This window comes from Danaus plexippus, chromosome 10, assembly GCF_018135715.1.
Source record: "Danaus plexippus chromosome 10, MEX_DaPlex, whole genome shotgun sequence".
NCBI classification, from domain to species: domain Eukaryota; kingdom Metazoa; phylum Arthropoda; class Insecta; order Lepidoptera; family Nymphalidae; genus Danaus; species Danaus plexippus.
Window position 1 is genome coordinate 3,154,584 of NC_083543.1, and position 22,803 is coordinate 3,177,386.

Sequence of the window (22,803 nt, forward strand, 5' to 3'; positions counted from 1 at the left end):
AAGAGGAAGTGGATTCGCCACACGCTCCGAAGGGACCCGGAACACATACCGAGATAAGCCCCAGACGGGACTATCGAAGGAAAACGAAAACTTGGCCGACCTAAACAAACTGGCGGCGGACGATCATTGCAGAGGCCAAAAACATCAGAAAGACTTGGAGCGACATGAAAGGCGAAGCTCAAGACCGAACGGGATAGCGGCGTACTATGGACGCCCCCTGTCCCATCTAGGGGACATAAGACTAAGAAGAAGAAGATCCCAATTTCTTGTTCAGCTTATCACAATATCTTAGTAACTGACAAATTTTTAAGCCTGAAAGATAAAAGTTGTTCATAAGTTTTCCTTAAATATTAACTAAAGTAAGTTTTTTTAAATTCTTACTTTAAGGTTTTCCTCTTTTTAAAACATCGTATTTTGAACGAAGTAATATAAGCATTCGTTGTGCAGCAGCTTAATACGTCAAAATGCCAAATGTCAATTGTCACACAAAACTGTATAAACAGAGAAAATTTTTCAACAACGATTTTAAAATGTGGACGCAGCTGGAGAAATGTCCTCTGTACCACATTAAACTGGTAAGAGAGAGAAAAATGCATGTAATGATCACGGATTATATACGAATATGGGAAGCATTTTATTCAGAAAATGACTTAATAACATGTCTCAAGGTAAAACGATACTTTGAACCATTTTTTTTTTATAGAAAATTCATACAAAATCACAAATTTTGTTTAATTCTAGGTATTATTTGTCTGTAATGATTTGTCCATTACTTTTTACAGGAAAGTAATGATGGATTAGAGATGGATTTGAATGAACTACTGGAAAAAGGTAATAAAATGTTGACATGCCCTAACGATCTCGAAAGCGTTTGTGTTTTACCATCGAATTCTAGACTTGAACTTACAATGTTAATGCTGTGTGGATTTCCTTTCAACTTTAAAATTTTATTATATGAAGGTTCACCAGAACTAGTGAGTGTTTGATTTTTCAATGAGAAAATATTTTACTATGCAAAGACAAAATCTGTGTCGGATATGTCTATCTAGAATTCTTTTCTTCTCTTGTGTTTGAGAGAACTATTATTTTCATATATCACATTGGAATCCTAATTATAATTTATCATCCCATATGGCAGAAACTTTGTTTATTAAGCATTAGCCAATAGGTCACTGATGTTGATACTGAGAGTATATCTATAATAATAAACAATACAACTTACATGGGACCAATGAATCAGTGCAGCCATTAGTCTAATATCACATTAGCCAGTACTTCTGACAATACCACAACAAGAACAGTACAAGTTATTGAGTGAATATTGCTTAATATATTCTAAATTGTTAAGGATATATTACAATATATTTAAATATTTGATTAAACATAGACATCTTGTGGAGACATCAATGTTATATAGTTATATACATTATAAAGATGCTGGAACAATCTTATATATGGAAACTCCAACTTTTATTTATACATTTTCAGTCCATTCGCTATTGATCATAGTAGTTTTATTGTCTGTGTATTAAAATATGTGTCTTATTTAAATGCCTGCTATATCCAATATTATGTAACCTAAATTTGAGAATGTGTGGGTTAATCAATCACATAGACTACCGGATTTAATTTATGTCTATAATTCTATAGTGGAGTAATTTTTAGCCTAAATATTTATAACTACTTGAATAGATATGAAGTTTGAACTACAAGGACTGCATTATTTATTTTGTAAAATGAACTTAATTTGTTCACGATCAACAATAATATCTTATTAAAATCTTAATACTTCTATAATTATCTATGGAAATAAAATTAAAATTACATTTTTATATTACTAAAATGTTAAGTCACATTTTTATATTGTTGTCTTGCAATTTTAACAGCACTATCACTGCTTATGAATTTGATATCTTTTACAGTTTTTTAAGAATGTTACTCAACCAGCTCTCAGGACAATAGACGATTTGAGAAGAAGTGAAAAACAACTACGATTAACACTTATAAATAAAGATGACGAAATTGAACAATACAAGAGATTAGGAGGAAGGATCAAATATAGTAAGTAAGTTGTCACAATTTAATTAAAAAATTCCTAACCATTTTTTTAACATGTCTATGAACCAAAATCTAAATAAATTATAATTTTAACATACTATTAATTAATGCATTTGTGTACTAAATAGATCCCAATATGTGTAAAAAAAAAAACAAATAGAAAGCAATTAATTATCCTATTTAATTAAAGCATATCTGTGAACCTATCTTATATACTCTGTGGAAGTCAATAATTTCTTATAAATCTTCATATATTTAACTTAACCAAACTCCAAACCATTTAAGTATTAATGCAAAGTCAAAAAAAAAATTACAAATATTTGTTAAAAATTTTAAACTGGTTGAAGCAACCAAAAATAGAGTGTTATAAGTTACCTTTATTCAAAGTTATTGTGCAAAATATTATAGGTATTTATTGATATAAAAAAACAGATGGATTATTAAAATATTTATCCTTGGATAAAAATATCATAATTAAAATGCAAACAAGTGCCAATTGCATAAATATTTTAAAAAATATCCCGTCTTAAAATAAGACTAAATGTAGAATAATTAAAAAAGTATTACAAATAACATGACTTTGAAGAATAGATAATTGAAGTTTGTAGTAATTGTGCTGTTTATTTTAATTCACAGCTGCTCTACCAGCTTATAATGATGAAGAACATATGAAGGAGCACAATGCCTTTAAAGAAAATTTTGGAGATAAACACATATCCGAGGACCTACTGACTAGAATCGTGTCACTTCCCAAAGAAAATGTTATGTAAGTTGTATACATATAAACATTTTACTTAACTATCTATGTTTTAATATTTATTTATGTACATAATATACATTTAATCTTGTAGAAAAAATGAACCTCAGGATGAAATTTTGAAAACGGAACCAAACACTCAATCCACAGATAATAGTATCAATGAGAATGAGGTAACAACTGTAAAGGCTGAAAGCATTAAGGCTGAAACAAAAGTATCAAGGCCTCAAACTAAAAGGAAAAAGTTAAATATATAAGAACATATATAAACATATATATATTACATTGCCTAATAAACTATTATTCAAGTTTGTTTTATTTTATCATGTTATAAGGGTTTTTTTTCTTTTCATGCTATTTCATTTCTTGCATGTTATTAAAAAAAAAAATGAATTTACTGATATACTGTTTTTTGTTTTTATTCTTTTTGATACTTGATGGCAATTTAGTGACCACTTTAAATAGCAACCAGCTTTCATGACATACTCATTAGATCAGCCGTTGAGCATTACTCTTTAAGCTTCAATCAACTTCATTGTGATAAGCGAGCACAATGGAATGTTTTCCTTTTTGATGGAAATAATACCTTTCCCATAACCATCATGGTGTACTTCCTCGACAGATAAAGAGGGCTTCAAAGATTGAAGATGTTTTGAAAACTTTCTTCTACTATTTTTTCAATTCTGGCACTTCATGTATGGCATTAAAACACGTCTTCCAAGAGAAGCACTATAAGCGGAATCGATTTCACTAAGTCGCAGAAAAATGGGTGTGTTTCCACAGCCCTTGCCAGCTTAGTCCCAACTAGGGGTTTTGACTGAAAAGGCCACATCCGTTACCTTCGCTCCTTTCCTTTTTCTCTTGTGAGACTACGAAGATATTTACCAGCCTTGCTACAAATACATACTTTTGTCTTCTGTATAACGGACATGTTGATGCGCTATATACATTGGCTTCTTGATAATGCACTGAGATAGTTGGCACGGACACATTATGTATTAAAGCTGTAGTATCATCGAATGGACAAAAAGTGAAAAATTTAGGTTTAGTGCTGGTCCAATGATTTTAAGAGCTGCTTATCTTGCTCTAGAGTTTAACCCAATCTATTATTATTAGTTAGTAATGCAGTTTAGAGGGACGCAGGAAAGACTTAACGACTGGAGCTCAAAGGACGGTTTTGAAAGTTATGGCAACTAAACTACATAATCAAATATTAAACAAAATTAATGGTTTGGTGTTTATGGTTTCTGGAAATTCCTCTCCGTGTACAAATTGCTTAATTTCAATATTGTTCTACCCAAACAAAACAATATTTCCGTTTGCAGACCTTCTATTCGCTAAAAACCATTATTATTATTTAGCCCTGGTTTTATATAAAAAAATAGAGAATTAAACACATAATATCATTTTTTTTACTAATGTTACATATTTTAGAATTTCTTGCTTTTATACCTCGATTTACACATTTATAAAACAAAAATATTTTTAATACAAAGTCACCAAGACAGTGTTTTTTTTTCATCCATTCATTACTAAAGTAATAACAAATTATATATATATAAAAGAATTTAAATATAGAATAAACCTCTCTTAAATTGGGAGGTGGGCTCAAACGCGACGTTTGTGACAGTCTTAAACTGCTGCATATGTTAAAGTTAACTGTATTTTCTACGAACTGTTTTTGATTTCAAAGAAGATTTAGTATAATTAAAAATATAATACAGTTCAAAATTTTTAAAGTGACAAGTGAAACGATTGGCGCAGATAGGCCGTGTGCCTATACAGGCTCCTATTTAGCTAGTGTAAATAGTCATAGATAACAAGACAATTCTGCAATCAGCTGACCTCGAATTCCCTGGTGCCCTAAATTGTGCCGTTGAACACTCGGAGATCTTGGCAAACGAACTGTTTTGAAACAGGAAGTTATTTATTATATAGAAATGAATAACATTAGTCAACAAAATCTTAACTTTGTCGTGCCACACGCACTCTTTTGATATTTTTTACTTTAATCGTTGATTGTAAGAATAAATAAACAGTTAAAAAGAAGTTGCTAGACAATAATTTTTTTCTATTGAGTAATTTAAGTATTAAAAAAAACAAAGATCTCGTAAATCAATTTTTTTTTTATAAACGACTTAATGTAATCTAAGATTTTCTAGAGTATTTAGCTTCTGGTTGGTCCCTCTTAATTGTCCAGAAGTAATCTGCTAACATATTCGGACTCCATTTGCTCTGGTACCCCTTTTCTTTACTAGGAATTTCCTGATGGAATCTATCACGGTGCTCGTCGCTGCCAGCCCCTAAATTTTCAGAAAAAAAATCCAGGGGCGATTCTAAAAAATGTATTTTTAACAGACATTTTACAACCCAGTGCTTGATATGACAGAAAAACCAAAACATTCGTGATAACACTCCAACACAATATTCGTAAAATTTTGTCGTTATATTTTGAATGTAATTTCTCCGCATAACAAAAAGACAATACAAAAAGAGCTAGGATTATTATAACACTTCCTCTACATATTCATAGGGTTTCATAGGGTTAATGAATAACAAAAAAGTGTTTAAATTCAATGACAAATATTTTTATAACGATTTACTTGTAATCGTTTTTGTTAATTTAGAGCCTCAGTATTAGTATTACCGTATCACAACAATTGTGAAGGTAATTGACTTACGACCACTGTGATTTAATAATGAGGATAGATTGATAAAACAAAATTTGCTATCAATAATGTCATAATAAAATAGCAATATCACTTTACCGAGTTTTGCTCATAAAAAATCAGTGTTGTGTATTATTATCAAAGACATACCATGGCATTTAAATACATAAACGTGAAGACGAATGAACTTTAAACAATTGGAAGAAATTAATTTCCATCGAAAACATTTTTATGTAAAGCATATTTACTCATCAGTTACCGAAATCTATTTGACATAGTTAAAGGCTGTTACATCAATTATTATACGTAATTTCGTACTTACATATATAATATAAACATAAACTGAAAGGACTATAATGGAAATTAGTTTATTAATTCCAGCCCTCCTAAGATTAAGCCATAAAAGTAAATATTAATAACTTTTTCTCAAAACAGTAAGGTATTCAGTGATTTCAAATACAAAATTCGATAAATTCGATAAATATATTAAACCACCTCACAAATGGTCTAATGTTGAAATGAAAATGAATAGAAATTTATTACAATTTTAAACGTTAAAAACATATTTCACAAGATATTATTCACATGACTGTAGGTTAGGAGTTTCGTAATACACTAATACTAAGTAAAAGACCATTCTTTTGTAAAAGTTTATTTGTAATACATAGAACTAATCCGACATGTCGACTTGTGCCTCAGAAAATATGTCATAATAATGTCACTCATTAACAACTTAAATTCGAACTAGTGCTGTCAACATAGGTACGGTGCATCTCACGAAGTGCATTTACTTAAATTGTATATTAATATTTATATAAATGTATAGAAAACAGTGAATTAATACAATGAAATGACAATATTATGACCTTATACTTTATGAAGTTTAAAACTTTTTATTATGTAAAATTAAATTCGTATAATGTGCTTATTCGAGTCTGCACGTTGTGAGCAATAGCGTCGTTGGCATAGGCTATCTTAAAACGACTAAAGCCAGACATATAAGGCTTATTTTACTGCCGAAGGCATGTTTTGTTTCGAACATCATTATCATTATATTAAGTAAATAAAAATTAATAAATTTTTTATGTTTGAACTAATAAGATAAATGCATACCTAATTGCTATTTAATTTATTTGTTAATTTAATTATGTCCGGCCATACTTTATTGTTGATTGTTAAATCCTTTATTTTATTTATATTTTAAAAATGTCAATTACCTACATATAATCATAAAGAGATCGCTTAACATGAAAATAATATGAATTGTAACAAATTGTTGATTCCTCAACTTAATATAATAAATTATTACTATTATTATCTATGCGCAACTAGATTTCTTTAATATTATCAAGAAATAATTCTAATTGCTAGTGTAAACGCCATTGGGTACATGCATTAAGCGTGCGTACAGTCTGTATTCACAGGCCAGAATTTAAAAACAGATCAATCCAACTAATTGCCATACCGAATAACAAAGAGATTGATTTCACCCCAAAAAAAACGTCTCATAATTTAAAACCTTATTATTTTATTATGTTTCGTTTCATTAAATCACTGCCATTGTTTATACTTATTACATTTGATTTGTGTTAAAATTCTGGCTTACATAAATATCACATCTACAATATCAAGTTACAACTGTATAATATATTGTCCCTATAAGAACATGAAAACTTTAATGGTACATGCAAATATTATTACTAGATCGATTCCCTACAAAACAACACTCAGATGCTTTATTTATTTATCATTAATATATATACCTAACAATTTTGATTGCTGATATTAATTTAATATATTTTTTGAACCACAAGAGGAAAATTAAAATAGAACTATCGTTAGCATAGCGACATACGATAGCGTTAGATTTTTTGATTTCTTTTAAAAATCAAAACTATTATATGTAAACTTTGTTAATGCTGTCTTCTACTACCAAGAGGCTAACAACTACACTTTGAGACGTCTGTTTCGGATTCAGAGGCTTTGATGACGTTATCTCTTTCCTTCAACTCGAACGCGTCCGCCTGTAAAATATATGGGAATAAATTTTTTTAACAAATACATAATGATAAATTTTATTGAATCCACGTGGTTTTTGATGTATAAAATATAATGGAGAGTATTTATTTACATAGTTCTGAATATCCATCCAATTCTATAATAATTTTAATAGAAATTTTATAAAAAATATTTTAATTAAGGTGAAAGGATATTGTGTAGCCATATCGTGTCGCACGGGATTTACACTTTACACTATCCGAACTTAAGGATCCACCGGAAACGAGTAATTTGAAGCGGCTGAGAAAGTGTATGGAACCTTAAAATAAGGACATCCGTTCTACATTAAACTAACATACCACATATGTTTACTTTAAATAATAAGTGAAAAGTAAAAGTAAAAATATATATACGTGTACATACAATATTTCATTTAAAAACTAGTTTAGAAACTAAATAATGATATTGTTTGTTGAAAACATTCTGTTCTTTAAGAACTACATATAACTAGCTATTAATTTAAATATTAATTTGATAACTTTTACCCAATTTAAAACACGGAAGTTTGGAATCGCGCTGTCAATTGTTCATTAAAAAACTTGGTTATCATTTTAGATGACAATAACTAGTTTTTTATTTCGGTTTATAAAAAAATGTTTTTCATTTCATTGAATTTGTTCTCCAAGTAATAACAAATAAATAAACAAATAAATTTTAGAGATACCTACGAATGAGTAAGTCGAGAACAAAGGAAATATTTTTAACTCGGGCATTATAATAATATATACTTTATTTTTTCTTTAAGTTAGCAACGAATTTAAAATAAAATTTATGGTATTATCGAGTGGAAATATGAATATTTTAATTGTAGTATATAAAACTTATATAGGTACCTTCGTCTCTCGGTATTCCCGTATCTTTCTGGCCAACGTCACAAACGCTTCTTCGATATTTATATTACTTTTACAGGACACTTCAAAAAATGGCATATCAAAATCATCTGCGATCTATAATTAACAAGAAAACATAAACTCACACTGAGCACCAGCAGTTTATTATAATTTTAAGCGTAATGTACAATTTAAAAAAGAAATGTGTCTACTGCAATCTCAAACTAAAAATAGGAATGACTATATTTTATACATTATTTACTACCTTTTGTCCTCTTTCCCTAGGAACGGCACGGTGATTCTCGTGCACGTCGCATTTATTGCCCACTAAAACTTTAATAACATCTGGTGATGCGTACTGAAAATGACGTTTTATTAACAATCTGATTTATTATAACGTGTGTGTAATCATAGATATATTACGTTTTTAATAAATTTCATAGTTTTATATATGAAATAGGTTTTTTTTTTTTAATATTACCTCTTGAATGTTTCTCAGCCAATAGGACAAATGATTGAATGATTCCAGATTAGTGATGTCATACATTAATATAATTCCCATAGCACCTCTGTAGTAAGCTGTTGTAAGTGTTCTGAATCTCTCTTGACCTGCGGTGTCCCATATTTGTAGCTTGATTGGTACACCGTCCAAGTTGATTATCTTTTGTTTGAAGTCTATACCTAAAAAAATATCTCACAACATAATCACATCTCCTTATTTAAAATATTAAGATGAAATTCCAATGTTTTGTTATAAATTATTCCTACCAAAGATAATATTAAAAAAAAAAAACAAACTAACGTCGAATAAATAACAGCCACAGTATGAAAGTTATAGCTTATGATTCATTTCGAAACAAATTAAAGTAGTGGTTTTCTGTTTTGCTTTCTGAACACAACAGGTTAAAAATACGTAGGTATGTACCTAATAGATTTGAGTGCTCTCAATCATTCTTTCTCCTTTCAGCTCATATAGTATTACTCCGTTGAATTTACTGAATCTAATATAAATTTATCTACATTTAAAATGAATAAATGAGATACTTGACTTGAGATCACATTAAAACTGTTTAAATCATAATATACTCACCGATAGTAGATATGTAGATGTCATAATATCTCTCGTCACAATATCTGTGCACTATACACGTTTTGCCGACATTAGAATCACCTAGAACTAATAATTTATATGTAGCAGAAAAATCTAAAGCCATGTCTGTTTACTTTGTTTCTAATACGCGGGTGCTGGCACAAAACATCGGTTGAACTGTCAAAGTGTGAAAAATCAATGACTGCTACAGCGCATGTGCGGTTATCCCTTGTCTTCAAACTAGAAACTAATATAAGATAATGCCTTAGAGACCTGGCTCTCCATCGTCTGTAGCTACCTACAATGACGCTGCGAAGTGCAGGCGGCGTATCGACCGTTCTCTTTATAGCTTTTTTTGTATCATTCTTATTATTTGCAATTTTTTTCGGTTCAAATTGAGTCTCAGTTGCTAGACGCGTTTGGTATCATATTTGTGTAAGTGTTTTCGTTACTTACTATTTTTTTAAGATCATTATATAACGGTGAGGCACTGATGTTAAGGTCAGCTGCATGCATCAATCTTGGTAGTATGATGTTACGTGCAATTATAAGAGCCCAATTTATATATTTGGCAATTAAAAAAGTTTTATTGTGTTATTCCAAAGTGGCTGTAGTAGTAAAATGGTGGTAAAGAGGTTAGGTTGAATGTATTTATCTTCAGCTACACGACTTTTAACATAGCAATTATCTCAAAAATATGAATACTAGATGTTAAGTGACAGGACGAAATGAAGTAGGTACCTAAAGTTATCCAACGACATGAAAAAAATGTTAAATAAGAATCATTAAGTACATAAATATCTTACAAGACATGTTACGGAGGCATATCTTGATCGGTTTCACTGGTTAAGCAACGATTGCACATGTTACTTGATAGGTACCCGACTATGACGAAAACTGATATCGACATCTTTATGTCCTGCATACCAAGGACAAGATGCATTGTTGCTAATAATTAATTAATAAGCAACAACTATTCCGAGAATGCGTTTTAAAACGAACCTCTGAATGCTCAAAACAGACTACATAATGTATATACTTAGTATGTTTTTGAGGTACTAAATAATAAATATAATTTCTTTTACAATAATCAACAATTCCTACCTAGATCGCGTATCAGAGCTGAGCCCTTCCGGGTGTGGTGGGTGTCTACATTAAGAGTACCATTAATTTTATTTAAATCCCTCGCATATCTGCCGTTTTATCTCGGTAGCCCCTGTACTATGTAAATGGCTTATGTTCTGTATTAATGTTGGAAGCCTTCGACTTAACAGATCAGTTATCGACCTTTGTTCCTTTGGGTTTTTATGTTTCAAGGTGAAACGGTATTATGAAAAATATATGAACATTTGTACTGGTCTGTTTTATTTACCAAATTGATATTTAATGTTCTCGCCGTGTGAAATTGAATTTTTTGGTTATATCACTTGAGCCCATGAGTTTGATTATTTTAGAATAATTGTATACACTTTTTTAACATTAAAACCTTTTTAGCATTGGTTGCTTATTTGTCGTAAAAAATGGTAAAAACAGCCTATTAAATTACATACATTCTAAAGATTTGCGATTGCGGAGATCAAAGGAACATCAAGTACCTACCTATTTTATTTTATTAATTTACATTAAAACTATACTGTCTATGGACACGGCGATAAAAAATGAATTCTACCCAATAAAATTAATGGCATGGGCATAAAATTTTTCTGCACATGTAAAAAAAAGGAATGAGTTCCCTCCATCACTATTTCGGTATTATCACAATCTATGGCACAGCATTACGTGTATTACGGTAGCAACTGGTTGACTACATTATATAGGAAGAATACAGCTTCATTTGTCAACCGCAACCCGACTGCGGCAGCTTGATGTATTGTAAATGGCCGCAATTTTGACATTTGCTTTCCGTTTACCATTTACGTCAAATGCTTCTGTTTAATATGCGGTGAATGACGAATGTATTGTAGTTGGGTTAAGTTAATAACATAAAATATATTATTAACATATTGTTTAAGAGGTAAATTATATAAGAATTGTCATTATGGGAGACCTGCATCCGTTAATTTTTTCAATGCTTTATGGATTGAATAAACTTTTATGGCCAAGACTCAGAGTGAAATCTGATAAACAGACCAAACAATGATTAACCCAAATTAATTGTAGATATTTAATAAAATAAAGGGAAAAGAAACTACATATTATGTTTGTAATTCAAAAATAATTATATATTCTCATGTGCAAAAATATCTATCATATTAACATGATACGAGGACATGGGCAACATATTTTAAAATTGTTTACACCTTCGCCTATCTTTCGATGGTCTAAGTTAATTTTAAAACTTTCACTTTTACAATTTAACAAAGGAGTCTGTCTGACCAGCTGTAAAGGTGATATTTTATTTCACAAATTTTGCTTCCGTCATGGAAATAAAACAAATTATACGAAAATTTCATTTATCATCTAGACAAACTGCATTAATATGCATAAACTAACAAGTCGACAAACTAAGCTTTTGCCAAAAGGTTGTTTTGTATTCGTTTATATTTTAATCAACGTAATGAAGTCCTGAAATTTATCACATTAATAAGTAACTGCAACACAAATGCTATGACACACCGTTGGTTACTTAACTCTCAACATACTCGTGGAAATTCCAGAGTTATGTAATTTTTTTAACTAAACTATTTTACACAGTTTGATTAATCGATAATTGACAATGAAATGATTTTTCGCAACCATTGCTTCATGACAGTACAAATAGATCTTTGAGGTCGATATATAAAAAAAAAATGATTTATTGCCCATTATAATAAAATAGCTAAGTGTGATATGTTTTTGTGATCATTTGAAGATTTGAGCGGCAGGCGTTGGAGGTCGTCTGTATGAGGTCACTCCGGGTAGATGCGGGTTCCGGGAACGGTGACAAGCTTGTGTATTGTTCGCAAATTGTTAAACGCAAGGTCCCATGTAAATGTCAGTTCTGTCTACACCGGCGCCGGTGAGACGTTGAAAACATTGCTTTTCAAGTGCATATTGCTTCAAATCCGGTCCCATTTTTTTATGAGCGCTTTTTATGTGCACATTAATAGTCGGTTCTTAATACTGCGCTGTAATTATTATATATATATATATATATATTTGTTTAAACCATGGAGTATTTTTAAATAAGCTTAACAATAAATATAATTGTCTCAAGTCGATGTTCTGTTCGTAATAAAAGGCTTCGTTGAAATGATACGAGTAATTTCTTGTTTTGTTAGTAGATAAGAGTGGTAATAAAAGAAATTGCATTGAAAAAGCATTTTATATTTTAATTGGTTCTAAATAACTTTTTAAGGATTCCATAGGTAAAGGTCAATCACCGATCTCTCACGATTCGCCTTTCACCGAATCCCTTTTGAAAACTACGTGAGAATTTTTCTTGAACTAAGTACTTTACAAGCATTACATATAACTAATTTGGAATTTCGTCAAAAATAAATTTGACAGTTTAAATTATCTTTTACATAAGGAAGTTAGTTCCACATACAGCTTGTCCATTCTTTCAGTACTTCCAAAAATCTATTTTTTTTTAAAATATAAACATAATAATTATATTTTAAATTACACACACATTTTCATCTCATATTTAGTGCTCAGGGTATCGTATAAATGTAGAAATGTTGTATCCAGTCAGCAGTTACAATACGTCAATGTTTGTCGAAATACACTATTTACTTGTGGTGTCCGAGGTACTAAAATACACTTTCTCATGGTGATTTAACGATGGGTCAAAGTGCCACAGTGAAAAACCTACCTACAATCAGTGACTCTCATTTCCGCGAAGACCTAAGTACAGACCAACAAATAATTCGCTCTATTGAATATCCATTAACAATAGGTGACGTGTTACAGAGCTCGTATTTTACTAGATATGTTCAAAAGGGAATATTAACTATTTTCATATTATAATTGCACGTAAAGAAACAGGAAACGTCAAGTATGTATGTATATACAACGACTACTATCAAAGGATGAAATAGAAAAATACACTAAGTTTTTTAAATTCAGAAACTACCACTGTGCAATTATTAACTAACCAATGTTTTGTTTTAAAATTAGTATAAAATATTTTAAATGCGGGTCTCGTTAATTATGTCACTATCAAATAATTTCAGTCTTATTAATTCATCCAAAATTTATTAAGGTACAATAATTATTTTACATAGATTCTGTATTGTTTTGAATGTTATAAAAATATTCATAACTTTACGACCTGGATATTAAAACTAGTTATTAAATATTAACATTGAAAGCTTGATTAAAAGCGATATCACTCAATAAAGTCGTAAATAAATTGATAATAAAAAATTAATAACATTTAGGTGTCTCCAATTTCGTTTCGTAACATTTACGTAATGGATGCCTTTCAAAGTTGTTGGCCCTTTTCGCAATTCCGGCGTAAGGAAATCAATAGTCCTTAATTCAAATAATAATTCTTGAATTTTCATTTCATTTAATAGGATATATAATTTCCAACAAATATATTTCTTACGGAAACTATTTTTTGGACATAATTTTGAACGTTTGTCGTGCCCCATCTAGATATTCAGGACAATGTGGCGAGTTCTAAAGACCTTTCCTTGATGAAACCCATGCACCGCACTATTGAACTTCCTATTCAGTCGCTTTGACTTTGACGTATTGCCTTTAAATTAGAAACTTACAATAGTTTTCATTATAATTAAAACTTAACTACTAGGAAAGATATTTATTTTATATTTTGCAATTTTTACAAGATCAGGAGTATGAATGTTAAACTATTTACATATAAATAGTTCAATGTATTATGGTAACACTGGACAATCTCGTAACAAAAAAATGGGGACTTTAGATTTCATTGTTTATTATTTATATTGAATTGAATTTTAGTATTCATACATGTGACACTAAATTTTATTTTTATTTATTTTTTTATTGAAAATAAGGCTACAGTTCGATATTGAAGAAAAATTATGTATACCTACTTGTAATTTCTCTTTAATTTAATATTGTTGTCCACACTTATCCCGTCACCGTTATGAAAATGTCAAGAACCCTTTTTGTCGGCTAGTTAGTTAGCTAGTTCTGTCAAAATAATTAAATGAGAAACAATTAGTTCAAAGCAAATGTATCTTCCTAGTGTTTTCGTTTAATAATTCGTTATAAATATTTCTGCTTGTGTTATTTCTATAGTTTTTTATATTGAGTTTCCATTTTGAGGTCTTTCTTGAAATGAAACATGTTAAGCAGGTAGAAAATATATACAACATTATACCGTATTTGTGACATTCACAGTTATAAAATGTATACTCAAGGAAAGTTTTATGTTTTCCAAATACCGCATCAGATACATCCTACGTGATTCGAACGTTATTTGGCTTGGATAACTCATTCTTGTTATTCAGGCTTTGTGTTCGTGGCATGACAATAAAATTATACTTTACAACTTAACAATTTCGAATGCAACATAAAAAAATATCTAGACTGTAAACACTGACGTGAACGGGCAACGTTGTACCAGGAAACAATGAACCAAAGAAACTATATCTGTTAGCTAATTTGAATCACTTAAGAGATCATTACACAACAATTTCTCAATATAAACATATTTTATGTCGACGTAACATAACAAATACGACTGCCACTGTAACCTGATAAATAACCATGAATCTTAGTGGATTCTCTGTAAAGAAACAAATTGTTGTCGCAATAAGAACGTAACACTCATAATTAGTAAACTCACGATTTATCCTACTTTCGAGGTGTCTTCCGATGTATTTTATCTATAATCGAATGATATCGATCTCGGCGGCTAATCGATTGGTTACCGATTGTACACAATGGCTGATGGTTTTTTCAATTCTACATTATTAATGGCTAGGTTTAAGGTTATCAGATTTATTGTCGGCCGTTTACTAAGTGACTCTCAAATATGTTACGCTGTTATAATAACGTTTTACAATCTAAGGATCTGCGACGGTAGTAACGGTATTCACATTGATGCTAATGGAACGTGATGCTTACAAAATGGACAATCGCAAAATTTAAACGGTGTGAAGGTAGGTCTAATTACAGATCAGCTCTAAGTATCACAGCACCAATAAATTATTGGTTTAACATCATGTCTCGTTTTAATTCGTTACGATCATCAAAAGTTACCAGGTCGTATGTTATTAAGATAATTACGTTTATTATTCGAGAGTCATAATAGGTACTATGTTCTACTATATCGATTTAACTAATAAAATTGTCTATTTATAACGAAAAATTTTATTAATCTGTTTTATATTTGAACCAATGAATAAATTCTCCATTATATCGTATATAGTATATTATGATTAAAATATCTGGTAAAAAAAGATTTATTTGTTATGATTAATACTAAATCTTCGACTTATTGTTTACATGTCACATAAAAGAGGTTCACTTTATCCGTCATTTCGTTCGCAAATTTAAAAAGTATGTCAGAGTGTTATGTCATCAATAGTCGTCCGCAGCATCGCTCTCAGATCCGGGGATCCGCTATACTCAAATAACGAGGTGTTACATTCCTTGGCATATCTCATTTCAATACACCTTCATTGTAAACATACCACTGTAAGAGAAGCTTTTGTTTGAATTTGATAAATAGAAATCTCTTCTGATAATTTATGATAATTTTGAGAATCACACTTATAGGAGGTAAATGGTTTATAGCTTGTATTATCTTCAAGCTTATTGCATATTTATGATATTATTCGTAATTATAAATTATAGAACTATAAATCATATTTTTTTAACTCCAGCATCAATATATGAAGGCTAAATTTGTATGGCGAGTCTTGGTTTTTTTCTGAATTTTGATTGTTTGCTCACTATATTATTTCTTCAATATGGATTTAATAGATAAATCAAAATGTTAATTTATAATTTCATGAGAAAATTTGAAATATAGATTTCTTATTCAACATCTCTTTATTTAATAAAATTTTCGTAAATATTGTTTTCATTAGAAATTTTTTATCGTATATATTAAAACGAATTAAATATGTATAGTGCGGAACACTACTTGATTTATGACAATTAGCACTCGACGTGTCTTACACATTTTATAAACTATTTAGGACACAAATTCACGTAAGGCGTATAAACAGCACAGAGGAATTTTAAGTAGATTACACAAAGATTATTAGTTTTCTGTTCAGTTTTTTATGTGAGCGGTATTTGGGTCATTGTCAGATAAGATTCAAAAGACGGACGCATTGTCTCGGGTTTTCCTTGTCGCAGAATAATTTAACGATGGTTTGCATATGTCTTGTCTCTAGAACGGTTGTAGATAAGGATCTAAGATATGAAAGTTACAGACAAAGAACGCTAACCAAACTTATATCGAGATTGGTTTTAACGTCTATTTGAATTTCATCTAAATAAAATTTTTCTTTGTGATATAGGTTATATTATGCAAATGTCTTAAACGAGTTTGTTGAAATCTAAGCTCGGCTACATTTATTTGGCGCCAGCTGCCCACGTGGTTCTAAATTTTAAACGATCCTACATAGTGGGCACTCGTCTGTCATTTAGAATTTTGTTGTAAATGATTACATGTTTTTCAATGTAAATTACCTAAACATAAGATGACTGTCGCAGCGGATGTCGCATTTTTAACAATATAAATAATTTATTTATACATTTATGTTATGCGACTCATATTTTATTCATTTCACTACCATTTTGCAACAGAACTGTCATGTTATGATCAATTTTAAACATTTTCAACGTCTTTTTGAGCTTTTGAATTTATTTTATGTAAATTTTTCCACCGTCAAATTTCAATATGTTACAATAATACTTTTTGTTTTAAGTTTCACTAAGGAAGGTACACACCAATACTTTTTATGAAGTTCACTAACAGCTATATTTTATTGAAGAAATTTAATATTTATAAATTGAACGTACTACATACATGTGTTTGAGAAGGAATTCACATTTTTAATAGAATAATCATGAAATAAATTAAAAAGTCACATATATGCAAATGTTCAGTACAATATATAGATATATTAATTATAATTTATGGTCACACTCATAGTCGTTATGTCACCAAAACGACTTTTTAATTGTAATTTTCAATTAATGTTAAATATTTTCAATTAGAAAGGCGGGCATCTATCAATGGGAGTGATAGTTTTTAAATCTTTAACTCACTTATACAAAGAAAGTGAATTTGTTATGATTAAATATGAAATAATATTACTGGTCTCAAATAACTAAAAGGGTTCATTCATATCAGTGAGTGATTGGGCGTGTTCACTGAACAATGGTTTATTGTGCAATTATATTATCGTTTGCATTTCATCTCGATACAGTCTCTGTTTCCATCTAACGAGTTTACTTCCTCAAAAGTTATCTGTTTAATGTACAACGAGGAATTATTAGAGGAAGTTGATTTTATGCTCGATAGTTTGTCGTCGCGGGATAATATTGTTGTGATGCTATCTGCGCGTTTGCTATAACGGTATATTGTCAAGGTGTATGTTGCGTAACTATTTGGTGTCATTGACATTACTGACGTTTGATTTGTGATTAATGCCCGGTTCCTATAAAAACGATATGGAAATCTTTTCTTTGACAATTCATTGTCAATGGGACGGTAGCATTGACATTCGTTAAAGATTTATGGCAACACCGGTTAATCTGTCAGCTGCATATTATATATGTACGGTATGACTTTTATAGGTAATCATAGAAAAGTAGTATACTTTATGGGGATTTTAAGTAGTGGTCATTTTTTACTTGAGAATAGAGATAGTTGAATGTGGGTATTATTGAGGAACGAGTATTTTAAAGAAAATTAACATCACTATTGTTAAGATTCGGGTTCTCCCAATTTAAAGAAAGTTACATATACCTAAAATAACAACATAGTAATTAACAAAATGAACATATTTTTTTGGATTGTACTTGTGATTATGTAAGGTTATGTTTAAAAATTATTAAAGTTATATGTTAGTTACTAAAAATTAAATGACGTATAATCTTCAGTCTACTCAGTCCTTGGATGCTCATTGCAATACGCTCTACTTTTTTCACATAGTTTAATACTACACAGTAAATTAAAATTACATATAATAAGATTTTTTTAAATTAGAATTTGATCTGTCATTGTTTTCAAAGGGTATTATAAAAGAGAAGCGAAAAATTTAATACAACGCAACGGGTAGATTGACGTAAAAATAAAAAAATTATTTGTGAATTGTTATACTGTTTCTCTGCTATACTTACAATTATTACCCAAATCATATAAAGTGGTGTAAATAACAGTGACAGTGATTATATCATAATTTAAATGAAATCGATCTTTATTTCACATCATTACACCTAGTATATCTTTGTTTCCATTACAAAATAGTATTACTTAAAATGTCATAAACACTTTATATTTAAATCGAGAACATCTAAGTATTAGCAAACTATATCACAATTCAGAAGTAGGTCCGATAGTGCAATAAATTCGCGTACTTACGCAATCTTTGAATCTGTAACAGATATGATATATGGGAGACGTGTCGTGACTTGTCTAATAATATCCAGTTAAATAGCTAATGGACACTAATGGATTTAATAAGCGCATCACATACATAGCTAACTAGAGAGCGTATTTTTCTAAAAACATATACCTATTTGATCTTAAAACTTCGTTAGCTTAATAGTAACTTTTTGTGGTTAGTTCTATGTAACACACTGAAGTTGTGACTTTTAATGAAATGAGATAGTTCGTAAATGAATAACAAATGTCTAGATAATATTTGAATGATGAACAATTAAAAGAAAACAGCTTTCTCTAACATATAAAGAAAATAAATATTATTAAATATACAGATAACTAATATATTTTAGTATAAGAATATAAAACGGTCGAAATTAAAATTATATAACATTCATACATCGTGATCAACGTCTTAAGCATGAGGTTTTGTTAATTAGACAATATTAATAATTCGCGTGAGGTAATCAACGCTGCCTCGGCCGTCCATGTGATACGCAATAATTTCTGCATGTCAAACTATTGAGTAAAGTTGTCAGCGACTTGGACTGAAATGTTTTAATAATTAATTCTATACGATTGATTTGAGAAATAGATCTGTTGGACGTTCTCATATAACATGAATATTGTTCCGCATAATATATACATATATTTCATCGCAGTTTCTAAAGGTGACGTATCCGTTTATATTATGACCCTGCCCTATTAATGTTGGCACGATTAAAGGCATTTGATCAACAATTTTGATAAACCATTGTTGACAGCAACCAGAAAAGCTCGGGAAAGTTGTGACTGCAATTAGTCCTTTATGTTTATTATTTACAAAAGTACAATTAAAAATTCAGGAATAATATAATAATGAAACAATGTGAAAGTATGGATACAGAATTTTTTACCATTTGCATAAAAGCTATTTATCAAATTTACATAATTTAATATCTTCACATTAAACAACAATGAGTATTTATATTAATACTTTATCGTATTGTTTTTGAAGTCATTATAGGAAGGTAACTTGACCATCAATACATTATAGTAATTGTAATTTTAATAAATAAGAATACGTATCACGTTTTTCTATTATACGAATCCGTAAAAGAAATCTTCATACAAAAGTTTATATGTTAAAGGAACAAACGTAGACTTTCATCGGAACTCATTATAAAGGAAGTGTTCCATTGCCCTGATAGCGTCTGCGTGGTTGCATAACTCTTGATACATGCATAATTTTTACGTCAATATTTGCGATGCAGTGATAGGTACGGCACTCAAAACGTTTTGACAGGCTCACTATCAAAGTGACAGAGGCATGAGTGCCGAAAATAACACTCATTAATTAGGCCCGACAATATAACACAGACTTTCATTTATTATACAAGCTTTTATTTTGCGTAATATTCATTCATATTTCAAAATACATAACAGTTTATCGAAAACAAAGGTTTGTGTTAAACATCAATCAAAATCGATGTACAGGAAGTTGGAGCGTGAGAAATTACAGACTCACAATCGAGATATTTGAGTGATGGTAAAAAAAAACATATTGTTTGCTTTAACTTTAAAAACAAGCGAACTAAGGTAAATGATTAATAATCGTCCCAATTTCATATTTATCTTCAGCCGATTGTATGTTTGTATTATATTTTATTTTTGGACACAGAGAAAATTATTGAAATTTTTTCTTTTTATTAAGAACATACTCAGTAACCGTATTTAAATTACTATTTGATAAACTCCTCTTTTTTATTCAAAAATTCGTGAAACGATTGAACCTAAAGACATGATTAAGTGTTATATTTAATAAGGCTTTGTACCCATACTTTTGCTATTACCTACCTCAGATATATACAATAATACCATAAGTCAAAAATATATTATTACTTAAAAAAATCGTACTAAAATGAGCAGAAAAGATAAAATAAGCTCAGAAAATAAAAAATTATAAAAATTTCATGATAAATTAGCGTATTTAAACAGATCGAGAGATAAATTGCATTATGCTCTTCTCGTATCTGAAAGTAACATTAAAATGTTTAAAATATGTCCGCGTCACGTTAATCTTGGTTTGATTCAGCGATACAACTTTACAAAGGTCACTGGATTGGTTAACGTGAAATACTGAGAGTTACTTCAGTGCAAAAACACAGAAATACATTTCACATAGCAGGCTAATAAAGATAAATAATTTAAATGTACAACATATTACGGAGTTTAAACATTAAGTCTTTGTTATTAAGATTTAATATTATCACGAACTTTAAATAAGAATTTAGTAAATTACAAATCATTATAAGGACTAGAAACAAAAATGCAATATAAATATACAGCAAATATTTATAAAGATAATTTAATAAAGACAATCGTAATAGTTATTTCGTCTCATTCAAATGATTGTTACTTCATTATGAATTCGTGATACGATCAGTCGGCGAAAGCTGTGGTGATAGAACATCAATTTCCTAATTGTTTTCACTTTCGTGACGTGCGCCTCCGTCGGGACATCTTCAGATGTTATCTCAGTGACAAATTAGATTATAAGATGGACTAAGCGCGTTGCATAAAGAGCCTTACGCATGAGCGGAGCCTCACGTAATTGTTAAGATAAATTGATAATATATTTATAAAATACATCAGATATTATTTCAAAGATCCTTTCGAATAATTTAACCTCGTCCTAAATTTAATGTTAATATGTATATCGGTACTAATATTTAATAAAATAAGGTATGTAAATTTCCATAAATATGCAAAAAAACTCATCAGAGATTTGTATTTTTGGCTGAAGCATATTCAGAATATAATATTTTCAATGTTCTATTACAAGAATATAAAGAATTACGATAATAGCTGTTTTAGAAATTAACTAGTTTTTTATTTTATATGCCTATGAATATAATATAACTAATAAAGATAAGTAACAAAAATTTAAATTATTTCATATCAGATCTAGGGACGAGCTACGACGAACGTCAAAAATGCAAGCTGAGATACCGATCAATACAGTACAAAAGTGCCGATAAGATCCCTTACTGCATCTTAATTGCGCAAGCAATACCATGACATTAAAGTTCGAAGTGTACGGTGATGATATAAATATTAATTAAACATTCAAATACATGCCCTATAACCTTAAACATACTGACCACTTTCCTTAAAAAGTCACGTCATCCATCAATATTTTCTGACCATCAATTTCGTAACGCATTCCAATATGTGGATTGTGGAAGTATTGTTGTTATTAAATATATTCATCGCATTGATAACATTTTTGTACTAAAATACGAGACATAATTTAACTTTCATTGAAGCATAACTGATAACACGGCGGGGATATATTTTACTTTAACAATCATATATTTTGGATGATTACAGCATTTCGAAAATTTATCACCAGTAAAATATCGTGAATTGAACATAATAAGAATTCAATAACTATAGGACAACTGAAAATATCTGTCTCTCGTTCTTCAACAATTTTTTTTATTTAATTTAAATATGATTTACCATTTCCGTCACAAATTATTTAACACAAGAAATAAATGTAATATTTTCCTTCCAACGTTTTCCAAAATAAGCGACATCAGAATCAGATTTTTTTGTATTTAACACTTTAAGGGTAAATTCCTTGAAAATATTCAATCTGTTTCATATTTCTGAACGTAAATTGTTCCTTTTAGATTTTTAGCAAAACTTTGTAGCACCTTCAGTTACAATAGCAGTAAATCTGTATATATATTTATACTTTAAAACCCTTATCATACATACAAATAATTCAAAATCATTGCTTTCTGATTGAC

The 22,803-nt window shown here is 29.7% G+C and overlaps 2 protein-coding genes across 3 annotated transcripts; one reads left to right on the forward strand and one right to left on the reverse strand.

Annotated features, from left to right (window-relative positions):
- The first annotated feature begins 458 nt into the window (after nucleotides 1-458).
- LOC116766812 (uncharacterized) lies at nucleotides 459-3,139 on the forward strand. 2 transcript variants are annotated; one of them, XM_061521688.1, is made up of 5 exons: nucleotides 459-668; nucleotides 783-974; nucleotides 1,923-2,061; nucleotides 2,695-2,824; nucleotides 2,910-3,139. In XM_061521688.1, exons 1-5 carry the CDS (start codon nucleotides 465-467, stop codon nucleotides 3,070-3,072), a joined length of 828 nt encoding a protein of 275 aa, XP_061377672.1. In that variant the 5' UTR covers nucleotides 459-464; the 3' UTR covers nucleotides 3,073-3,139. The 2 variants fall into 2 exon arrangements, with proteins under 2 accessions (XP_061377672.1, XP_061377673.1); XM_061521689.1 differs by having other exon boundaries at nucleotides 472-575.
- Nucleotides 3,140-6,120: 2,981 nt separating this feature from the next.
- Nucleotides 6,121-9,752, reverse strand: LOC116766922 (ras-related protein Rab-8A). Its single transcript, XM_032657066.2, has 5 exons — nucleotides 9,463-9,752; nucleotides 8,854-9,053; nucleotides 8,638-8,730; nucleotides 8,376-8,489; nucleotides 6,121-7,508 (listed from the first exon to the last, which is right to left on the reverse strand). Exons 1-5 carry the CDS (start codon nucleotides 9,584-9,586, stop codon nucleotides 7,425-7,427), a joined length of 615 nt encoding a protein of 204 aa, XP_032512957.1. The 5' UTR covers nucleotides 9,587-9,752; the 3' UTR covers nucleotides 6,121-7,424.
- Nucleotides 9,753-22,803: the final 13,051 nt, after the last annotated feature.

What these genes read in the sequence shown, in the direction of transcription:
- LOC116766812 (XM_061521688.1), top strand. Translation starts at nt 465, where the DNA reads ATGCCAAATGTCAATTGTCACACAAAACTGTATAAACAGAGAAAATTT. An exon ending in ACTTAATAACATGTCTCAAG is followed by an intron (nt 669 to 782) that starts GTAAAACGATAC and finishes TACTTTTTACAG; the next exon opens with GAAAGTAATGATGGATTAGA. An exon ending in AGGAGGAAGGATCAAATATA is followed by an intron (nt 2,062 to 2,694) that starts GTAAGTAAGTTG and finishes TTTAATTCACAG; the next exon opens with CTGCTCTACCAGCTTATAAT.
- LOC116766922 (XM_032657066.2), bottom strand. Translation starts at nt 9,586, where the DNA reads ATGGCTTTAGATTTTTCTGCTACATATAAATTATTAGTTCTAGGTGAT. An exon ending in CTAGGGAAAGAGGACAAAAG is followed by an intron (nt 8,490 to 8,637) that starts GTAGTAAATAAT and finishes TGTTAATTATAG; the next exon opens with ATCGCAGATGATTTTGATAT. An exon ending in GGGAATACCGAGAGACGAAG is followed by an intron (nt 7,509 to 8,375) that starts GTACCTATATAA and finishes TATATTTTACAG; the next exon opens with GCGGACGCGTTCGAGTTGAA.